This window comes from Notolepis coatsorum (genome assembly GCF_963971535.1).
Source record: "Notolepis coatsorum genome assembly, chromosome: 3".
Lineage (NCBI taxonomy): Eukaryota > Metazoa > Chordata > Actinopteri > Aulopiformes > Paralepididae > Notolepis > Notolepis coatsorum.
The window spans coordinates 84,356,960-84,380,383 of NC_140167.1; the positions used below are offsets into that span (position 1 = coordinate 84,356,960).

At 47.5% G+C, this 23,424-nt stretch overlaps 2 protein-coding genes across 5 annotated transcripts in view; one reads left to right on the forward strand and one right to left on the reverse strand.

Annotated features, from left to right (window-relative positions):
- angptl3 (angiopoietin-like 3) overlaps positions 1 to 3,627 on the reverse strand; it is a gene marked incomplete at both ends in the record, with an annotated part of 20,489 nt that extends 16,862 nt beyond the window's left edge. The window contains 1 exon segment of the mRNA XM_084310270.1: positions 3,542 to 3,627. Within this exon segment, the coding sequence (XP_084166396.1) occupies positions 3,542 to 3,627 (86 nt within the window).
- Positions 1 to 23,424, forward strand: part of dock7 (dedicator of cytokinesis 7) — a 303,680-nt gene that overhangs the window by 87,154 nt on the left and 193,102 nt on the right. The gene's annotated exons all lie outside the window — the stretch shown is intronic.

Sequence of the window (23,424 nt, forward strand, 5' to 3'; positions counted from 1 at the left end):
AGCCACAACCCATGTCTTCACATCTGTCCTGCAATCATTCATAACTCCTGCCCGGATGGATGCAGGATGGGTGGGATATATACTGATTTTCGTGCACCTTTTACAGGGGTCGTCCAGCGTACACAGAGTCCACTCATAAAAGCGTTTTTTTCACTTCTACTAAAAGCACTTTTACTAAAAGCTCTAACCCAGACTACCTGCAGTTGGCCTCTCTACTAAAAGCTCTAACCCAGACTACCTGCAGTTGGCCTCTCTACTAAAAGCTCTCGACGTCGGCTACATTAGTGACGCGTGTCAGCTCAAGAGTCACTTTATTGTCCCATCAGCTGGGGAAATTTGTCTTGGGCTTACACCCACTACAGCCACAGACACATACATACAGCACAACTGACTCCAAACAATACACAATATAAAAGATACAGTAAAGTACCTGCACAGCAGGATGTCTGGCAACACAACATTAGAATAGTATACACAAATTATATAATATTAATATTATAATATTATAGTATACACGATAATATAGCAAACAAATATCCGTTCGATAGTTGCCCTTTATCTGGCACTATTTAAAAGTTTAACTGAGATTGGAATAAAGGAGTTTTTAAACCTGTTTAGTCTAGAGAGCGTGGAACTCTAAACCTCCTCCCAGAGAGCAGTAGCTCATACTCGGCATGTAAGACATGGGAGGGGTCCGAGACTATTCTATTGGCTTGCCTTAGAGTAGCCTGTTCAAAAATAGACTGCAGGGATGGGTGACCTTTCACCCCTATGATCTTCCATGCAGTCTGCATCAGACGGACCAATTTGGACTTTAATTGTACAGACAGGTTACCAAACCAAGCTGTAATACCGTATCTGATGAGACTCTCTAATACAGATTGGTAGAAAAGTAACATACATTTTTGATCTACACCATGCACTCTAAGGCGACGTAGAAAGTGCAGTCGTTGTTGTAGTCTGCAACACAGGCTATCTACATGGGTGTTCCAGGTTAGTGTGTTATCGACACAGCTGTGTAATCTGGTGTTGTTGTGATCAGCGTTTCTCTCCGCGAGGATCCTCTGTTGCTCCTCCAGCTTAGCGAAGTAATTCTCCAAATAATCTGACCACCGTGGAGCATTTGGTGGATTGCACGACAGTAGATTTGAAATAATCTAAAGCCCATAACAGAACATATGTCCCTGCACGTGGGTTGAGAGGTTGTTGCTTCAACTAGTCTGACCCGTTCCCTCACACACCGACGGCGGAGGTGACCGTGCAAGGTGCCGACCTGCTCAACGGGAGTAATTATGGGGTTAAGTGTCTTGCTCAAGGGCACTTCAACATGCTGGAATCGAACCGGGAACCTCCGGATTACCAGACGACAGCTCTACCTCCCCTTGCCACTGTCGCCCATAAACCAATTCATCAGGCCCATACCTGGCATGATGAGATAATTATCATCAGCCGATGACCGTGCCAGGGCTGGGTTATTAATCCAGTTTCAATTTCAATTACCATTCTGTTTCCCCGCGATCACAAAAACGAGATCATCCAGATAAAACAGTTATTGTGCCACACGTCGTGTTGCTCTCATTGTGTCTTGTGTTGTAAATACAGTGCACCCTTCCTTCACTGCACTCCACTCTACAAGCATTATTTTGTGGGCGTGTTTCTAGTGGATACAGTACTAGTATGTTGTAACGAGTGTCCCCTGGGACGATGCCATTCGTCAAGATAGGTTTTAGGCTGAAATATCGCAGACAGTTTATTGTTTATTGTATATGAATACCAGATTTTTTATTCTGTAAAATGTTGCTTTTTTTTATTCCTTTATACTGTGGAGCAAACGGAGAGTAAGAATTCCATTGTACTTGTTGGCAAATAAAACTATGAATCTTGAAAATGTTTAAGAACATTTCGCTTCGTCAACACACTGCAGTGCTAGTTTTGGACAGGCTGTAGTCTGGCCTATACGGCTCAGATCACAATCACTTTTATTCACCAACCTACCAAAGTCGGCCCACGTTACCCCACTTCTTAGGGACCTGCACTGGCTCTGCATCGTCGCACGAATCCGCTTCAAGGTCCTTGACCTGGCATATCGCGCAGTGAAGGTAATGGCTCCTGCCTACCTGCTGTCAATGGTCTCTAACTACACACCCTGAAGACCCCTCCGCTCTGCATCTTCTGGCCACCTCAGACCCACTCCTATCTGAGCTCCAGGGCGGTCATCGAAGAGAAGCCGCCTGTTCTCTGTCCTCGCTCCACAATGGTGGAACAAACCTCCCACCGCAGTCTGTCACTATAAACACAATCAATCAATATCTGAAATGAAAAAGAAAAAGAACACTAACCTTCGTACTGTCTCTTACTATTTTGCACTTTGCCACTAGTTAATCTTCCTTGCCTATATTACTACCTACTACGTTAATTATGTCTTTATGCACTCAACACTGCAGCACCCAAGTTCCAACACTGTTTGACGAACATTGTTACTCAGCTGTAAGAGTTGTACCCTTCCTGCTGATCTGTTGTACAGAACTTGTAAGTCGCTTTGGATAAAAGCGCTCAACTAAATTACTGAATGTAAATCTAAACGTATCATACTGGACACGCGGGAATTTGACTTGACATATCAGCATGACATAAAATACCTCACAACACTACAAAAGACAAAACAAATAAAACACACACACACATACAGGCCAAGTGTTGGATTGTGCAAAATAAAAGCATCCCGTCTGCCGCTAAAAATACATGCCCAAAGTGCACATGCGTTGTCATGTAAAACGGAGTAAAAACACAAACAGCTTGACTTTGATCACGTAACATGCTAAATCCTCAGCATTCTTCCTCCCTGTGGCCTGGATGGTAATCGGCTGCTCCTTGTCATTTGTGGTTTAGAGAAGGTTACTTCAGTTCATAGCAGACATAGCAGGCTGTTTGTTCATGTTTGTGAAAAGAGCAAATAGTGGCACTTTGGTCTGGCCAAGATAAACATCTGTTTGCCAACAAAACACATATTATTATCATGCTCGGCATAAAGTAGGCTACGTGATTCTCTGGCCTCATACAGTGTTGTGTGTGGTGGTTGTGGGGGTTTGAGCATTCATAGTTCCACATGACCGTATTGCTAATCAGGGGTCTCCCGGTGCTGTGTCCTTCTACCTGCAGTTATCTTTTGGCAGTCTGCATACACCTCTGCCAAAATATAACTGCAGGTAGAGGGACTGCAGGACCGTATTCATTTAGCTTTAGCCGCCAGCTGCCAACAGACTATAAAATACTCACAACTCGTAGCTTTGTGAGCCTGGCGGCAAAGCCACACAGGCCATGCAGCTGGACCCTGCAGGTACCCAGGTAGGCTGTGTCTCTTTGACCTCTGACTGACCTCCCAGTGGGCTGTGGTCCCAACGCCAGGCCTTTGTTCCCTGCCCTGACCACCCCACACTGTGAAGCACAACAACATGTCATCATCTGCTGGGCTAGCCCCATTCCCCCCAATTGATTATGATGCAACAGTTTACTTACTAATGGCCCATTTCCACTACCTTACCGTCCGGCGCCAGAATCCCTGCTCCCGCTGTGCTGCTTCTCCCACTGCCAGCTGACCCATGTGTAGCGGCGACTACCCGTGCTCATTCAGGCACTGCTCTGGGGCAGGTAGGTACTATCCACGCTATCCATGCTGCAATACCGCAGACTGTTGATTGGTCGATGGAACTCTTATTAAGAAATGTATCAATCGAGTAATCTATGCACAAAAATGTAACCCCCCCCAGCAAATCAATATTGTGCTGTCAGAACAGTTTCATGTTCGTAGGTTAAGTATCTAAAGTTTTCTATTCGCCATTCTAGCACTAATTCTAGTGAATCTCTTAGTTACAACAAGATCACATGAAGCAGTGTTGTATTTATAGATGAAGTGACGTTATTTAAAATGTCCGCACGCCCACCCGAGCATAACGTGTGGGCAACCAGAGAATCCAATCACATAAACGCTTCACTCAAATTAAAACTGGACTTTGAAGAAGTCTTTATTCATTGCACACATTGCAATGTAGTCATGCAACAACACACATAGGAAACACACACATGCATATATTTTTTGGGGTCGCCGATGAAATTCTTTCTCTGCGCTGGACCCATCCCTAGGGCAGCCGGGAGCAGACATGGGTTTGCGGCATGAGGCTGTGCCCGGGGACCGATCCAAGTGCTCCTGTCCGTCTTCGTCAGGGACACGACAGTGTTGGCGATCTCTTCTGCATGTTTTTCGATTGGGTTGATCTCTTTTTCTGGAGGGGAAACCCTTGCGAGCACGGGGGGACAACATGCAAACTCCACACAGCGAGGCCCGGGAGATACCCCACCCGGGTACCTGGCAACCCGGCAACCTGGTCCCCCAAGCGGGAATCGAACCCAGGGACCTTCTTGCTGTGAGGTGACAGTGTTAACCACTGCACCACCATACCGCCGTTTCTGACAACATTTAAGGCAAGAAACATGCAGCTGCTGGATCTGAATTCATATTTAATCTGCGATTGAGAGTTGATTGAGTTTGCATAGAAAGCTATCCGGCTGCATGCTAGCTTAGCTTAGCACAAATTAATGGAAGTGTATACAAACCGGCTAGCCTTAACTTCTTGGCCAAAAAAAGTTTTAAGCTAGGCTAGTGGTCCGTATCCGCTCCTGTTAATTTGTGCTAAGCTAGGCTACCTTGCAGCCGGATCGTTTTTGTACTGAACGCACAGAGAGGAAACTGGTGTCAATCTTCTCGTCTGACTCTGGAGAAGACGAGGTAATGTTGCTGTGTTTCGTTACACACACGACTGTGTGGCCAAGTTCAGCTCCAACTCCATAGTGAAGTTCGCAGACGACACGGTGGTGGTGGGGCTGATCTCGGACAACGACGAGAAGGCCTACCGGGAGGAGGTTGAGGTACTGGAACGCTGGTGCCAGGACAACAGCCTGCTCCTGAACATTGGTAAAACCAAGGAGCTGATCGTGGATTATAGGAGAGGACAGCAGGAGACACACACACCACTGATGATTAACGGGGCTACCGTGGACAGGGTGAGCAGCTTTAAGTACCTGGGGGTCCACATCTCAGAGGATCTGACATGGTCAACACACATAGACACAGTAGTAAAGAAGGCGAAACAGCGCCTCTACCACCTGAGACAGTTAAGGAAGTTCAGAGTATCGGGGAAGATACTCCAGTCCTTCTACTCAGGAGCTGTAGAGAGCATCTTGACCGGAAACATCACTGCCTGGTATGGAAACAGCACGGCACAAGACAAGAAGGCCCTACAGAGAGTGGTGCGCTCAGCCGAGCGTACCACGGGTATTGCACTACCTCCCCTGCAGGTTCTATACAACAAGAGGTGCAAATCCAGAGCCTGCAGGATAATGAAAGACCCTCACCACCCCAATAACAGCCTGTTCCAGCTGCTGAGGTCAGGCAGACGCCTGCGAACCCCAGCTACTAGGACAGAGCGGCTTAGGCTCAGCTTCTTCCCCCAGGCCATCAGAGTCCTGAACAATGAACATTGAGTACCACTGTAACACTTTAGCATGAGCGGGCACACACTCAGGCCGCACGCACCCTCACTTATTGCCAAAAGGAAAGGCCACTTTAAATTAGTATTAGCAACAGTAACAGTGTATTGCACTACTATTACTACTACTGTTAACTGTCAACTGTTACCCGTCATTGCACAAATTTATTGTTACCTGCTACCTGTTATTGCACAATTTTATTGCAAAATATTTTTTTTATTGGATTCTATTATATGTTATATGTTGTACCAATTGCACATCGTTGCGGGCAAGACCACCCGCATTTCATTGTATATCCGTATGCCGTGACAAATAAAACTCTTGACTTGACTTGACTTAAATCACAGGCCTATTTCCTGCTGTGTTCCTTTAACCTCTTAAACCCTAGCCATATTTTCAGAAAATTCACCTAAAAATACATACCTAAGTAAATGGAAGACTGCTCCACTTCTACACTTCTTGCATGTTCTTGGTATCTAGGGACATCTATGGATCTCAGGGATTGTGTCTGTTACTAGGCTTGAGTAAATTGTAATGAACCAAAGGAGAATATACATTATCTTTTTTCATCTTTGACGGTGAATAACACCAATGCTAAAATTTACCAGACATGAAAAATGTCCACTGAGCTGATTCAGCACCTTCTTGAGATCATGTGTACAAAAGAATCTAAGCAAATGAATAAAGGGCAGATCATTAACTCATTCAGTGCCAGCGTGTATCCCCATCCCTGTGGTCAATGGGCCATGCTTTAAAAGATAGGCATTTTTTTTATTTTAATTTTAAAGGGTACTTTGGTCATCAAGGGGCACATGGGCAAGTGCTTGGGCTCCCAAAGCCACCCCTCCCTCCTCTGCACGTGCCTGATGTCAAATATGAGTGTTGATAAATATACACATGTTATGAGCATGTTCAGAGTGACAGCTCAGTGACCGCGTGGCGAGGACTTGGCCTTAAGCTCAGCCTGTGACACTGTAAACAATGACCTTGTCTCTTTGTTTACACACTTGGGCCCCCATCAAAGGGGGGGTGGTAGTGGTGGTGGGGGAGGAGGGTTAGTAGAGTAGGGGGGTCATGATGGGGTGTCACTAGGCTAGGTGGGGGGGGGGGGTCATGACAGGGGGTGTCACTACGCTAGGTGATGCTGGGGGGGGGGGGGGGGGGGGGTTAATAGAGTGGGGGGGTCATGCCAGGGGGTGTCACTAGGCTAGGTGGTGGGGGGTTAATAGAGTGGGGGGGTCATGACAGGGGGTGTCACTAGGTGGTGGTGGTGGGGGGTAGTAGAGTAGGGGGGTCATGACCGGGGGTGTCACTAGGTGGTGGTGGTGGGGGGTTAGTAGAGTAGGGGGGTCATGACAGGGGGTGTCACTAGGTGGTGGTGGTGGGGGGTTAGTAGAGTAGGGGGGTCATGACAGGGGGTGTCACTAGGTGGTGGTGGTGGGGGGTTAGTAGAGTAGGGGGGTCATGACAGGGGGTGTCACTAGGTGGTGGTGGTGGGGGGTTAGTAGAGTAGGGGGGTCATGACAGGGGGTGTCACTAGGTGGTGGTGGTGGGGGGTTAATAGAGTGGGGGGGGTCATGCCAGGGGGTGTCACTAGGCTAGGTGGTGGGGGGTTAGTAGAGTAGGGGGGTCATGACAGGGGGTGTCACTAGGTGGTGGTGGGGGGGGGTTAGTAGAGTAGGGGGGTCATGACAGGGGGTGTCACTAGGTGGTGGTGGTGGGGGATTAGTAGAGTAGGGGGGGTCGTAGCAGGGGGTCTTTCATGTGTGGTTTGGATGCAACCAGAGGCATTCTGGGTATTGATTAACCTGTGCTGAATCTAGTGAGCCAAACAGACCAACCGGAGACTCAGAGTGATGTTTTTTTTTTGGGGTCTACTTGAGTTCAAGCGGTAGAACTCTCATAAATGCCACAAATAATAATGTTATTAAATAATAATTGTATCAAATAATAATGTTGCAGCACTTTTTACTCAGTATTTTGGAAATCAAGTTGTTCTCATTCTGATATGAAACACAGACTAGGCCGGGGGACTGGTTTCACTGTTGCCTCATAGAAAGAAGGTCCTGGGTTCTAAACCCCAAAAGACATGCATGCCAGGTTTCCTGCCACATCAAAATACATGCATGCCAGGTTTCCTGCCACATCAAAAGACATGCATGCCAGGTTTCCTGCCACATCAAAAGACATGCATACCAGGTTTCCTGCCTTGGAGTTGTATTTGGAGTCTATTTCGTGACTGTTGGGAACTAGGCTACATTGGCACACCTACTTCCAGTGAATGACGCTAAGCTAGGCTAACGGTGCGGCTGTTCCCTAAGCCTAATGCAGAAGAAAAGGGTTTGTAATCCGCTTGTCTAACTCCAGGGTAGATGGCAAATAAGTGTTCCTTTAACAGATAGTAGGGTGTATATAGCTGATGTTAACAGATATTAGGGTGTATATAGCTGATGTAGATAGGGTGTATATAGCTGATGTTAACGGGGTGTAGGGTGTATATAGCTGATGTTAACAGGGTGTAGGGTGTATATAGCTGATGTTAACAGGGTGTAGGGTGTATATAGCTGATGTTAATAGGTAGATAGGGTGTATATAGCTGATGTTAACAGGGTGTAGGGTGTATATAGCTGATGTTAACAGGTAGATAGGGTGTAAATAGCTGATGTTAACAGGGTGTAGGGTGTATATAGCTGATGTTAACAGGTAGATAGGGTGTATATAGCTGATGTTAACAGGGTGTAGGGTGTATATAGCTGATGTTAACAGGGTGTAGGGTGTATATAGCTGATGTTAACAGGTAGATAGGGTGTATATAGCTGATGTTAACAGGGTGTAGGGTGTATATAGCTGATGTTAATAGGTAGATAGGGTGTATATAGCTGATGTTAACAGGGTGTAGGGTGTATATAGCTGATGTTAACAGGTAGATAGGGTGTATATAGCTGATGTTAACAGGGTGTAGGGTGTATATAGCTGATGTTAACAGGGTGTAGGGTGTATATAGCTGATGTTAACAGGGTGTAGGGTGTATATAGCTGATGTTAACAGGTAGATAGGGTGTATATAGCTGATGTTAACAGGTAGATAGGGTGTATATAGCTGATGCTAACAGGGTGTAGGGTGTATATAGCTGATAACATAGCTATAACAGGGTGTAGGCATCTCTCTGAGTGGCCTTCTAGTTAGATTCTGTTGCATCTTGTTTATTTTTTATTTCCGGAAGGGGATGAAGAGGGATGATGAAGAGGGGAGTGGGGGGGGGGGGGCTTCTTCCCACGCTGAAGCTCCCAGTGCATTGTGGTCTCAGCTGTGGTCCTGAGGGAGCCCCCCTGCTGAGTGCACTACGTCACTGTGGTCTGTCATCTGATCTGTGCTTCCTCCTGTCTTTATGTTCACACACACACGCACGCGCACACACACACACACACACACGCACACAGGTTAGGAGCCGAACAACAAGGATGGGTTAGACTGTTAGGAGAACAACAAGGAGGAGTCAGACTATTAGGAGCAGAACAACAAGGAGGAGTCAGACTGTTAGGAGAACAACAAGGAGGAGTCAGACTGTTAGGAGCAGAACAACAAGGAGGAGTCAGACTGTTAGGAGCAGAACAACAAGTAGGAGTCAGACTGTTAGGAGCAGAACAACAAGGAGGAGTCAGACTGTTAGGAGCAGAACAGCAAGGAGGAGTCAGACTGTTAGGAGCAGAACAACAAGGAGGAGTCAGACTGTTAGGAGCAGAACAACAAGGAGGAGTCAGACTGTTAGGAGCAGAACAACAAGGAGGAGTCAGTGTTGTGAAGGATCAGATTAAACCGAATATGTATATTTATTTATATATATGTATTTAATTGTATTTGTATATCGTTTGATATCCCCTGTATATTCCTTGTACAATATGCATTGAATATCCCTGTTTCTACTAAACAGCCCATAATAGTTTCATTCTACCATTGGACGAGAACCTGGCGCCAGGTTGCCATACCCCTAGGTCCAAGTTCAATCGTGCCGCCTAACATGTCGAGGCAACCCCCGGTTCCGCGCAGTAATATGTCGGGCGAAATACGAATGGTACTATTTGTTCATAGCACATATATATATGGCGCCAGTAAAGTAGAACTTTCTTTTAGTCCAGTTCTTTACCCTCCAACAGAGTGACAGACGCAAAAGCCTCCCCACGACGCACGTGCGGTGTAGTAAGGCCTACTTGGCCCAGAATAGGCATTGAGATATCGTGTAGATTAATAGTTGAATGGTCATAGTTTGGCACCATACCGTCGAGTTGGACGTATTCTATTAAGCTAATAATAGTCTATTTATGTATGGTGCATCGTTCGGTTAGAGTTCTACAGTTATCAGTACCCCCATCGCTCCTGACGTTATCTGGACGCTTAACCAGGCTGGTCAGACCCCTAGTGGTGATTGCATCCGAGGAGCTCCGGGCCAAGAGCGACTGGACCTGTATATTGGATTACTCTACCCAGACGACGGCGAGCCTTCCACGGCTTGGATTATGCTTTGTGTGCTTTGATTATTCCATGGATAAAGGCCAACACTGCTGAGTGTTGGAATTACCCCCCGGAGAGGACTCCAGGTGAGACGGCGCTCTACACGTGAGGTCGCCTCACGTCTCTCCGTTGTGGACCGGCAGATACCGTTCCACAGAGGGTCCAGCTGTATTCGTCTGCGGCCCGAGGTTCTGTGGGCACCGTGTCCAAGACTTTGGATTTTCCCAAGACACCGTCGGCCAGATGGGATACCGCCAGCGGCCTCTCTAACCCCCCCCTCCTACTGTCTTACAACCAGCGGGACCCCCCCCCCCCCCTTAGTGTATCCAGCTATAATCATCTAAGTACCATCGCTATCGTTTCCTAAATATTCCAGGTTGTATACTTACTCCCTGCGCAACCAGAGATTGGACATTCAATGTTGATTTACCTACGAATACTCATTTGCCATAAAAGTGCATATTCCATATTTCAAATCATAAATGTAATTAAGTGATCGTTGTATACACCCTTTGCTGTATTAAACCTTCGATTTGGTACATTTGTGTTGGTTCGTTTCATCAGGTGGGAAAGTGTTCATCATACTTATATCTTGTACTGGGTGGCCAGAAGTTAAAGTACATGAGGTAGTGGTATTAAATATCATATCTAACAATACAGTCAGGGAATTGTACCCCTCAGTTACAATTGGTCCTTCGAGCCGGAGGGTAACTAGTGTAATATTAATATAGTGTTATTAATATCGAAATGGCCTATGATGAACACTCCACGAAACGATCCTCCTAACCTAGAACGCCCGCGGCGCAGACGACAGACACCTCAGTACTTAGAGGCTTACACTGTCAGTCAACTACCTAGCCTTCGACAAACGGTAAACGCGGTAAAAGTAGAAAGTAAAATTATGTCTGACCTTAACGACCAGGTTTCCCCGACCACAGAGGCCCTAGTAGGTCCTAATGTAACTGACCAAGCTCACGGTGGGGACCAGGAGGGAATTGACATGCCTTTACCCCCCGCCACTACTCAAGAAGTAGTCCCCGACAAGCCCCGGGAGGAAGACAACCCTACAGAGAGAGAACTCTGCACGGAAGAAGAGGAGGAGAGCGCCGAGGAACTGGAGCTCCAGGACTCCCCGGCGAGTACCCCCAGGAGCGGCTCACGCAGGAGCGGCTCACCTCCACAACCGCCTTCCCCCAACGAAGCGGAGAGGATACTACAACAGGCGTTCCTCGTCAGCCTGACAGCCTCTGCCGAGCGCGATCGTCTCCAAGCACAGATGCTTGGCGAGCGCGAACACCTCCAAGCACAGCAACGGAGCGAAGAACAGCGCACACGTCTGGAGATGAGACGCTTCCAGATGGAAGAGAATATGGCAAGAGACCGGGCCGACGCCCAGCGCGCCGCTGCCGGTGCCCAAAGAGAAGCAGAGCGCGCCGACGCCCAGCGCACCGCTGCCGGTGCCCAAAGAGACGCAGAGCGCGACAGACTACAAGCGCAACTAATAGAGCAGCTGATCAAAAGGACAACTCCCTCTCCCTCCGCCAGGGGCTCGTCGAGACAACAGTCAAGAGCAGCGTCACCACAACGAGCAAGCGACCCTGAACTTGACCAACAGACCGAGTCTAGACCCCCCGCAGACCCCCTTCCCATACCGGTCCAAGCGAGACCCAGCTACAAGGAAGGAGCGGCATACACTGCGGAGAAGCTAAATAAACGATTACAAGATCTGGAAGATCTGATAGAGGAAGAAGAGGGAGAAGAGGAGAACCAAGCCCGACGACAGCACAGTACTCCACCGGACCAGGAGGTCCCATACAGTCCAGGCTATACCCCCGCGGCACTGCGCTACAGACCCCCGACTCTATTCACGGGTGAGCACGACGCACGACCAGCCCCGAGGAACAGTACCTGGACCAGCGGGCCATGGTACCCTGCCAGTACCAGCCCACAGCGAGGCGCAAGAGGGGACTCGCCCAGGAGGTCTCTCCCCCAACGCTCGCCGATGTATCAGCCATCCACGGCGTCATACAACGCCACGCCGTCATTCCCAGACTTCGCATATGAGAGTCGAGCACAGTACACGGAGCTCCGGATGTGCTTAGAGACAATGATGGTGGATGTCGCTGATGAACGCCACAAGTATGCAATATTACTGAAGCACCTGAAAGTACCGCGAGCGCACAATATAGCGCTAGCCTATGCTACCTCCTCGACCCCATACACAGCGGCCCTTGCAGCGCTGGATCAGAGATATGGACGTATATGGGATTACGTAATCCAGGAGATAAGGCATATTGACCGCCTACCCCCAGCCACAGACAATCGCTCACTAGACGACCTGTCAATCAAAGTGCAGTCCCTGGTGGGGATGCTGGGAGCTCAACGGGAGAAGGGCATGCATGAGCTATACGCCAACTCTAACGTTGAGAGGATTTTGGAGAAGCTGCCACCCGCAAGACAGGAGCGCTTTAGGCGGCAGAGGGACTACCGAGATCCCGACGGCCCGAGCCATCCCTCCTTGATCTGGCCGACTTCCTGGCGAGAGAGGTCAGCAGCTTACGACTGGACACCTTCGGGCGGAGCACGCCAAGCTCCAGAGAGGGACCCAGGAGAATAAATGATGGAAGAAGATCGGTGACTGTCATGCACCAATCAGAGTCAGTACCGAGCAGTAGGAGTCACAGCACCCCCTCGAGAAAAGAGAAGTGGAAGATAGCGTGTCCCTACTGTGAGAAAGAACACTGGCTGTCACAATGCGACTCATTCACAAAGATGAATGCAGAAGAAGTGAGTCAATGGATAAAGTCCAACCGGCGCTGTTATCGATGTGCGCGGCCCCACATGGCAGCCGAATGCCGCCTAAAGAAAAGGTGCAGCCGGTGCGATGGAGCCCATCTAGATATACTACACGATAGTAACGGAAGACGGCCTATACCTGCACCACGGAGCGGCACCAAGGCAAGTGTCATGTACATTGACCCCGCCAGCAGCAACGGAGCTCAAGTGCTCTTAAAGGTAGTCCGTGTGACATTGAGCTACCAAGATAAAGTCATGGACACTTACGCCGTCCTTGATGACGGGTCAGAGAAGACCCTTCTGCTCGCCTCCGCTGCGACCCAGCTGGGACTGCGGGGGAGCAAGAACGAAATGACGATTCGGACAATAAGAAGAGATTTAAAGACGATAAAGGGCGAGAATGTCTCCTTCACTATCGCAGCCAACGGGCAGCCAGAGCGACGGTACAAGATCACAAATGCTTTCACCAGCCAAGAAATAGGACTATTGCAGTACACCTACCCTGTCACCAAGTTGATGGATAAATATGTGCACCTGCGCCAATTACCTATCCCGCTCATAGACGGCGCTACCCCGACCCTGTTGATAGGCTCCGACCATGCAGAACTCATAGTCCCGATTGACCGGGTCCATACAGGCCCCCGAGGCTGTCCTGCAGCAGTCGAGACCCGCCTAGGATGGACATTATAAGGCCCCCTCGCTAAATCTCTCAACCGAACAGCAGCCACTAGCTGCTTCCACTCCAGAACGACAGAAGAAGACACCACTCTCCTGCAGCACGTCGAGAGGCTATGGACCCTAGAGACAATGCCCTTTAAGAACGAAAAGAAAGATATTCGCTCAAAGGAAGACATTTACGCCATCAACCTACTCGAGCAGGGGACAAAGAGAGTCACAGTCGGCGGAGTGATGAGATACGCAACTCCACTCCTGAGGCGAGAGGGAATGCCCACCTTTCACGCAAAGAAAGACGCCACGGAGCGCTATCTACTGAACACAGAGCGGCGCCTAGCCAAAGACCCCGCTCAAGAAAGTGTGTACCGAGCTGAGATTGAGAAGCTAATCACAGCGGGACACGTAACAAAGATTGACATTAAAGAGGCCGATCAGACGACCGAATCATGGTACGTGCCGCATCACAAGGTCCATCACAACGGCAAGGATCGCATTGTGTTTAACTGCAGCTACCAGATCGGATCCCAAAATCTGAATAAAGAGCTCTTGCCCGGCCCCACACTCGGCCCCTCCCTACTAGGCGTGCTACTGCGCTTCCGCCAGGACAAGGTGGCTATAAGCGGGGATATCAAAGGGATGTTCTTGCAGGTGAGACTAGTAGAGGAGGACAAGCCTCTGCTACGGTTCCTATGGAGAGAGAAGATCGGAGATGAGAACCCATCCATCTACCAGTGGGAAGTACTCCCCTTCGGAACCACATGCAGCCCGTGCTGTGCTACATTTGCACTACAGAAACACGTCACAGAGGACCCAGCAGCAGATGAAGAGGTCCAACACAGTGTGAAGAACAGTTTCTACGTGGACAACTGTTTACAAAGCGTCTCGACTCAAGAAGAAGCCGAGGCTCTCCTGATCAAGTTACGCGCCTCCCTAATCAAAGGCGGCTTTGATCTCAGGCAGTGGGCCAGCAGCGACCCGCACGTATTGCGCAGCCTCTCCTCCGCGGACAAGGCTGCCAGCAGCGAGACCTGGATGGCGACAATCCCAGGAGAAGCCCAAGAAATGACACTAGGATTAGTCTGGCGCTTCAAAACAGACTCGCTCCACTATAGACACAAACCCTTGGCTCCAGAGCAAGGAAGGTCGGCGGCGATACCGACCACCAGACGGAGTGTGTACAGAACACTCGCCAGACAATATGACCCGTTGGGATGTATTCTACCTTACACCACAAGTCAAGTCAAGTCAAGAGTTTTAATTGTCACGGCATACAGGTATACAATGAAATGCGGGTGGTCTTGCCCGCAACGATGTTGTGGGATGTATTCTACCTTACACCACCAGGGCAAAGATGATTGTACGAGCACTATGGGACAAGGACCAGGGCTGGGACGACCCAATACCTGCACACCTTGCCTCAACATGGAGAGAGTGGGAGACGGAACTCCGCTCACTCCCAGGTGTCAATATACGCCGCAGCTACTTCCCATCCACAGTGAGGCCAGAGACATGCGAGATTGAGCTACACGTCTTCAGCGACGCCTCCGAAGTAGCCTACGGATCGGTTGCCTATTTGCGTGCCCAAGAGATGGGAGGAAAGATACACACTGCTTTCATCCTGGCCCGCTCAAGGATAGCCCCACGTAAGCAACAATCTATCCCACGTCTAGAGCTCTGCGCAGCCCTCGCAGGAGCGCATCTAGCCACGTTAATCCAACGTGAACTCACCATTCCGGTGCATAGAACAATCTTGTGGTCAGATTCCACGACAGTACTCACATGGATTAAGTCTGATTCATGCAGATACAAAGTCTTCGTGGGAGTCAGAGTCACCGAGATTCAAGAATTAACAGAAGAAGCAAGCTGGAGGTATGTGGACACCAAACACAACCCAGCTGACGTCATCACCCGGGGAATGTCTCTGGATGACCTAACCCGTCGCAACATCTACAGTGACGGACCAGCATTCCTCAAGCTCCCGGAAGGAGATTGGCCTACGCCCACCCCGAGGGAAGCAAGTAACGAGGAGGCTGAGAACAAGAAGCCTATGTTCTGTGGACTGAGCACTGTCGCCTCCACAGACCCCAACATAGATGACTGCATTACCCTAGAGAGTGCGCAGCAAAGAACATTCCTGCGGCACCACCCAGAGATTCAGTCCACCACTGACATGTCAGCAGCTGACTACGAAGAAGCAGAACTTCTTCTACTGCAGCGAGCCCAGAGAGACTCGTTCCCCGATGAGCTAGACTGTCTACAGGGAGGAAACCCCGTCCCATCAGACAGCAGACTGATTCACCTGGCACCAGAGAGTGACGCACATAATCTCATCAGAGTGGGTGGTCGCCTGCGGAGAGCCCCCGATCTACCAGATGACATTAAGCACCCGATCGTCTTGAACAGCCGACACAAGGTCACAGAGCTGATCATAAAGAAATACGACGAGGATGTACACCACGCAGGAGCAATGACAGTCCTCACGGAGATCGAGGGAGTATTGAACTCAAAGCCCCTCGGTTACGTCTCCAGTGATGTAGCAGATGTCGACCCAGTCACCCCCAACACACTCCTGATGGGGCGGCTGGACCCCGCGCTACCCCAGACAATGTACAGGCCCGAAGAAGCGAACGGCCGAAGAATGTGGAGGTACAGCCAAGTACTAGCTGACAAGTTTTGGAGCAGCTTCCTACTTCACTACCTACCGTCTCTACAGACCCGCCAGAAGTGGGTAAAAGAGAGAGACAATTTGACAGAAGGAACAGTCGTCATGATTATTGACCAGTCGCTACCCAGAGCTATGTGGCCGGCTGGCCGCGTAAGCAAAGTGATCACCGGTGCCGATGGCAAGGTCCGAGCAGCTGAAGTACTCGTCCAAGGGCGCACTTACACACGTCCCGTGGCGAGGCTCATAGAACTGCCCCGACTCCCAGATACTATCGATGATGACCATGACCCTATGACTTTGTGAGTTGACTGACCCTTACAGCGGACCTTGAGTGGAAGACAGTGCGGTTAATCTGTCTCTGCTTAGCTAATTAGGTGGGACTAATTAGGGGGCGGCTGTTGTGAAGGATCAGATTAAACCGAATATGTATATTTATTTATATATATATATTTAATTGTATTTGTATATCGTTTGATATCCCCTGTATATTCCTTGTACAATATGCATTGAATATCCCCGTTTCTACTAAACAGCCCATAATAGTTTCATTCTACCATTGGACGAGAACCTGGCGCCAGGTTGCCATACCCCTAGGTCCAAGTTCAATCGTGCCGCCTAACATGTCGAGGCAACCCCCGGTTCCGCGCAGTAATATGTCGGGCGAAATACGAATGGTACTATTTGTTCATAGCGCATATATATATGGCGCCAGTAAAGTAGAACTTTCTTTTAGTCCAGTTCTTTACCCTCCAACAGAGTGACAGACGCAAAAGCCTCCCCACGACGCACGTGCGGTGTAGTAAGGCCTACTTGGCCCAGAATAGGCATTGAGATATCGTGTAGATTAATAGTTGAATGGTCATAGTTTGGCACCATACCGTCGAGTTGGACGTATTCTATTAAGCTAATAATAGTCTATTTATGTATGGTGCATCGTTCGGTTAGAGTTCTACAGTTATCAGTACCCCCATCGCTCCTGACGTTATCTGGACGCTTAACCAGGCTGGTCAGACCCCTAGTGGTGATTGCATCCGAGGAGCTCCGGGCCAAGAGCGACTGGACCTGTATATTGGATTACTCTACCCAGACGACGGCGAGCCTTCCACGGCTTGGATTATGCTTTGTGTGCTTTGATTATTCCATGGATAAAGGCCAACACTGCTGAGTGTTGGAATTACCCCCCGGAGAGGACTCCAGGTGAGACGGCGCTCTACACGTGAGGTCGCCTCACGTCTCTCCGTTGTGGACCGGCAGATACCGTTCCACAGAGGGTCCAGCTGTATTCGTCTGCGGCCCGAGGTTCTGTGGGCACCGTGTCCAAGACTTTGGATTCTCCCAAGACACCGTCGGCCAGATGGGATACCGCCAGCGGCCTCTCTAACCCCCCCCTCCTACTGTCTTACAACCAGCGGGACCCCCCCCCCCCCCTTAGTGTATCCAGCTATAATCATCTAAGTACCATCGCTATCGTTTCCTAAATATTCCAGGTTGTATACTTACTCCCTGCGCAACCAGAGATTGGACATTCAATGTTGATTTACCTACGAATACTCATTTGCCATAAAAGTGCATATTCCATATTTCAAATCATAAATGTAATTAAGTGATCGTTGTATACACCCTTTGCTGTATTAAACCTTCGATTTGGTACATTTGTGTTGGTTCGTTTCATCAGGTGGGAAAGTGTTCATCATACTTATATCTTGTACTGGGTGGCCAGAAGTTAAAGTACATGAGGTAGTGGTATTAAATATCATATCTAATAATACAGTCAGGGAATTGTACCCCTCAGTTACAGTCAGACTGTTAGGAGCAGAACAACAAGGAGGAGTCAGACTGTTAGGAGCCGAGAACAACAAGGAGACAGGTTGGTTGTGTGTGTTGACAGGTTGGTTGTGTGTGTTGACAGGTTGGTTGTGTGAGTTGACAGGTTGACTCTGTGTGTTGATAGGTTGGTTGTGTGAGTTGACAGGTTGACTCTGTGTGTTGACAGGTTGGTTGTGTGAGTTGACAGGTTGACTCTGTGTGTTGACAGGTTGATTGTGTGAGTTGACAGGTTGGTTGTGTGAGTTGACAGGTTGACTGCATGTGTTGACAGGTTGGTTGTGTGAGTTGACAGGTTCACTGTGAGTTGACAGGTTCACTGTGTGTTAAGTGCCACACTGGGAACGGGATATGACTATGTGCTGCCACGCATTAAACCAATGGAGTCGCTCACCTTGTTTGCAGGGCTATAACTATATATATATATATATATTAGTGCTGTCAGGCGATTAAAAAGATGTATCTAATTAATTACAGGATTTGTAATTAATTAATCTAATTAATCGCATTTTAATCGCATAACCATTTTATGCCTGATATTCTATATTCTATAATCATATTTCAAATTGCATGTGTCCGGATGGCAGAATTCAGTACTGTATCTACAAAACCTTCTGTTTAATCATCTTCCATCTATTAATTTGCTTAGATTTTTCAGGTCTGGTCAATTTGAGCATGGTGTTATTCACAGTCAAAGATAAAAAAAAATGTATTGATATTCTCATTTGGTTCATTACAATTTACTCAAAATATAATTTTCATTCAATCAATCACCGCGCAGATTGATTGATTGAATGAAAATGTTATTAACATATTGCAGAATGGGTACAATACAGTACGGCTCAATACACACAATTGTTAAGGGGATGCAGACCAGAGAAATACTTTCGTCTTGTTTACATCAGGGTCCCCCATTTTCAATTCATAATTAATTGTAAGTAAGGGTGCAACTTGCACCGTGCAATCCATTCTTTGTGGATCTAGCCCACAGTATTTCTGACACTGGGAATACATTCCCTGAGATTCATAGATGTCCCTAGAATCAGATACCAAGAACATGCAAAAAAAGTCTGTAAATGTGTATTCTACATTCTTATGGAATGACTGAGATACAAAAATAATATTATTAAAAAAAAAAAAAAACGTTTTTTTTGTAATTAATTTTGAGTTAATTTTCATAACGCGATAATTTGCTGTGTAATTAATTAATCTAATTAATGCGATAAACTGACAGCCCTAATATATATATATATATTATAGCTATGGATGCAATACTATGGCCCACTTGACATCGAGTATCTATCGTTCAAAATGTGAAAAAGGAATAATTTTTCCATCCAAGAAAAAAGAAATTCCATTCATTACACATACATCTGAATAAAGCAAGGAAAGTGCTTGGAATTTTTTTTTATCTTCCAAGTTTAATTTCAACAAGTTCAAGTGCAACTACATATGAACCATAATAATAAGAATTATGATGATAATCATACAAATCAAATCAAATCAAATGTATTTGTAAGGCCCGACAACACACGTTAATGTCCCCATGGGCCGTACACGTCTTCTTTAAACAAGTCAAGAAGAAACATAACAATAAGTCAAGAACAGAACAAGAACACCATAAGGTCCAACAAATTTAAAATAGATGCAAATAAATGAAAGAATGCAAGCACTCCCACGCGAAGGTAAGGAAAAACTCACTAAAACCTAACAATAGGGAAAAATGCTCCACAGGCAGTGTGGAGGAGAGAAACCTTAGAAGGGCCATTCAAGGGGGGATCTCCCTTCTTAGATGTCGGTAGTGTTGCAGACTAACGGTTGGTAAGCATGCACTCAAGTGTGTAGTGAAACACAGATGAGTGCATGCAATAGCAACTGAACATTTTGAAAGATTAAAGATAGAGCTGATAGCGATAGCAACTGAACATTTTGAAAGATTAAAGATAGAGCTGATAGCGAATCTATTTGAGGCACAGGGGCGGCGCAAAGAGTGTCGCGTCCTCCCCGTCTTAATCACGGGACATTCAACACTCCGGTCATTGCTCCGAGACAGCCGGAGACAGGGAGATAGGGGGCGGTGCAGAGAGGGTCGCAACCTCCCCGACATCATCGCGGGACGTCCAGCACTCCGGTCACCACTACGAGACCGCCGGAGACAGGGAGACAGGAGGGCACGCAGAGAGGGTTGCATCCTCACGGCCTTCATCACGGGACGTCCGACACTCCGGTCAGCACTCCAGGACAGCAACTCACAGGGAGACAGGGAGACGGGACAGGCGTTAGACAGCTCGTGTGAATGTAGTGGGCGTACATAGCAATAGATACAAGTGGTAAGCATATATGTGAATAGAGTAGATATATGAAGTAAGCATATTATGTGAATAGAATAGAAGTACTTAACCCAGCAATAGATTGACTCTTTTTACTTCTAATTTACATGCTATACTATTTTATTTCATACTTATCTTGTCTAGCACAGTCTCTGGAGCGTAACAGTAAGAAGCATTTTGTATAAAAGTATTCTGTACTTCTGTATGACAACTATTAAAGAAACTTGAAACTTGAACTTGAAACAATGAAACCGCGTCGACGGACCAGTTGACAAGACCACGGACAGACGACGGTAAGTAGCTGATCCATGGCCTCGGTGGTGCATGTAGAGCAGTCACTGCAATCTTGGCCAAGACCCCGAGGCATCCATTACCTTAGTCAGCACTAGGAGACAGGCACTCAGAGAGATGGGGGAGGGGGGGGGGGGGGGGGGGGGGGAAGGGAGGAGTTAGAGAGTTCCCATGTTTGTGGTGCTGCAAAAAAGCAGACATGGGGGAAAATAGACATCCTAACTAAACTAGACAGATTAATCTAAAGGTCAGTCCCCGACCAGGTGAGATCAGGGTAGGTTGAAGGAGAGAGAGAAAAGATGGGTCTTAAGCAGGGATTTAAAAGCTTCGACAGAGCAGGCGCCCCTGATGACGGCAGGTAATTTGTTCCACAGGTAGGGAGCGCGGTAGACAAAGGCTCTGTGGCCTTATTTTATATCATTGAAAAGCCCTAGTTGTTAGCTTCAGAATGGTACCAAATATGAGGTACTTTGAAATACCCAGTAACTAATAATCTATCACAAACCAATGCGAGTTCATGTTCAGAGATTTCCTAAATGGACCAGAGGATCCCAAAGAGTTACATTAAATTTTTTTCATAAAAATTATTAATAATTTCGATTTATTTTTCTCGATTTCTCTCATAGCTACGAGTAATCGATGCCCATCCCTACTACATAAGACTTCAGACTATGGAACCAGTGTGTTTTCCAGCTCCTACCTCTCAGCTGGAACTTAAAAACAGGCATCTGGCAACCAGTAAAAATAAATGTGAATACACAAAAACCTTTACTTCAGTGTGTTCAAACCTCCGTTACTCTATTTCATTAGCACTCAAAGTGGTTTTTCTTTATTGTGTAAGAAACGCCAGAAGGTTACCTTTCAAAAGAGACCACACTCGTGCATGTGCTATAATACATTGCAAATTACTTTGGGTATGCAATCGCCAAAAAAAGAAAGAAATCTAGCCCATTTCTCTTTTTGATCTACTTTTTCTCCCCATTTTTCAATTTTTCTCCCATCCCAATTTTCGTATTATCCAATTCTACCCTCCCCTGTCTCGAACGTTGTTAGACCATGCCTCCCACTGGTCGGCTGCAATGTGGACCAAGCCTTGCATCACGTGTCCCCTCCGCATGTAGCCTTTTTACAACGCATACGCGTTTCCGGCGCTCTGATTGGCCAGGTCATGTGACATGTGCGCCCAATAGCGTGTTTGCCCATTTCCGCGTCGAACAGCCTGCAAACTACCTGGCGTTCTATCGCCATGCTCTAAGACAAACTCTAACCTTAACCAACTTCGAAAGAGTGCCTACGCTTAACCGGCGAAAGAACTTGCCGTCACGCTCTAAGACAAACTCTAACCTTAACCAACTTTGAAGAGTGCCTAAGCTTAACCAGTGTAGAAACTTGCCGTCCCACGATTGGCGCTCATGTCACATGACCTGGCCAATCAGAGCGCAAAACGGGAACCCGGAAACGCGGATGCGTTGTAAAAAGGCTACAAGCGTCCCCTCCGGTACACGAGGAGGCGGCTGTCGCATCTTTTCACCTGTACAGCGCGATCTCTCAGTGGCGAGGAGTAAAGCGTGGGAGGCTCACGCTGCCCCCGTTGCTTCCTGATTCTGCTGTACAGGCGCACCAACCGACCTGTAGGAGTCGCTGTCCACAACGTCCGATCCCCACCCACCGGCTTTCCCACCCCCTAATACTGCCAATTGTATTAGTATGAACGACCAGTCAAGCCGGAAGCAACGCCGAGAGCTGGGCTCGAACCCAGCATATCCTGCGTTAGTGGCGAGCGCATTGCCCACTGCGCCACTTAGCCGCCCAAATCTAGCCCATTTTTGACTGATGCTTAAGTGGTTAAATGGTAGATGGTAAATGGTGCATTTATATAACAGCTTTTATCCAAAGCACTTTACAATTTGTTCCTCACATTTTACCCATTCACTCACACATTCACACACCGATAGCGGAGGCAAGTCAAGTCAAGAGTTTTATTTGTCACGGCATACAAGGCATACAGTGAAATGCGGGTGGTCATGCCCGCAGCGATTGTGCAATAATACAAGTAATAAGAATAAGACATAACCGGTATAATGTACATAAAGTTTAAAAAATGCATGGTAAAAGACATGCTGAGCGATAGTGCAATACAGTTTTAAGCTACGGATGAGGCACTGGGTCTTATGTACAATACTATAATACAATATAGTATATTGAATATACAGTTATACTATATATCCTCATGCTATTTTGCTATATCCATCTATTACTATACAAGAACCACTCCTGTTCTTTTTCCCCCTTAAAGTGACCTTTTCCATTGTGTAAAGTGACCGTTGAGTGTGAGCGTGTGCACTGTGCAGCATGTGTGTGTGTGCAGCATGTGTGTGTGTGTAGCATGTGTGTGTGTGTGCGTGCGCTAAAGTGACTGTTAGTGTGAGCGTGTGTGTGTGTGTGTGTGTGCGCGCTAAAGTGACTGTTAGTGTGTGAGCCACCGTGCAAGGTGCCCACCTGCTCATCGGGTTAAGTGTCTTGCTCAAGGACACTTCGACATGCTGCCCGGGATTAGCAGGAATCGAACCAGGAACCTCCGGATTACCAGACGACTGCTCTACCTCCCGAGCCACTGTCGCCCCATGTTAGTTAGCTAACGGTAACTTCTCTATCAAAACAGTCCATTTGTGTTTCTACATACAGTGGGAACCGGATTGTATGTATGATGACAGATTTACGTTATCATTTTGAAATGCAAATATGGACTTTACATATTAGTTTATCACATCAGTAGGATAGGAAGTAGGG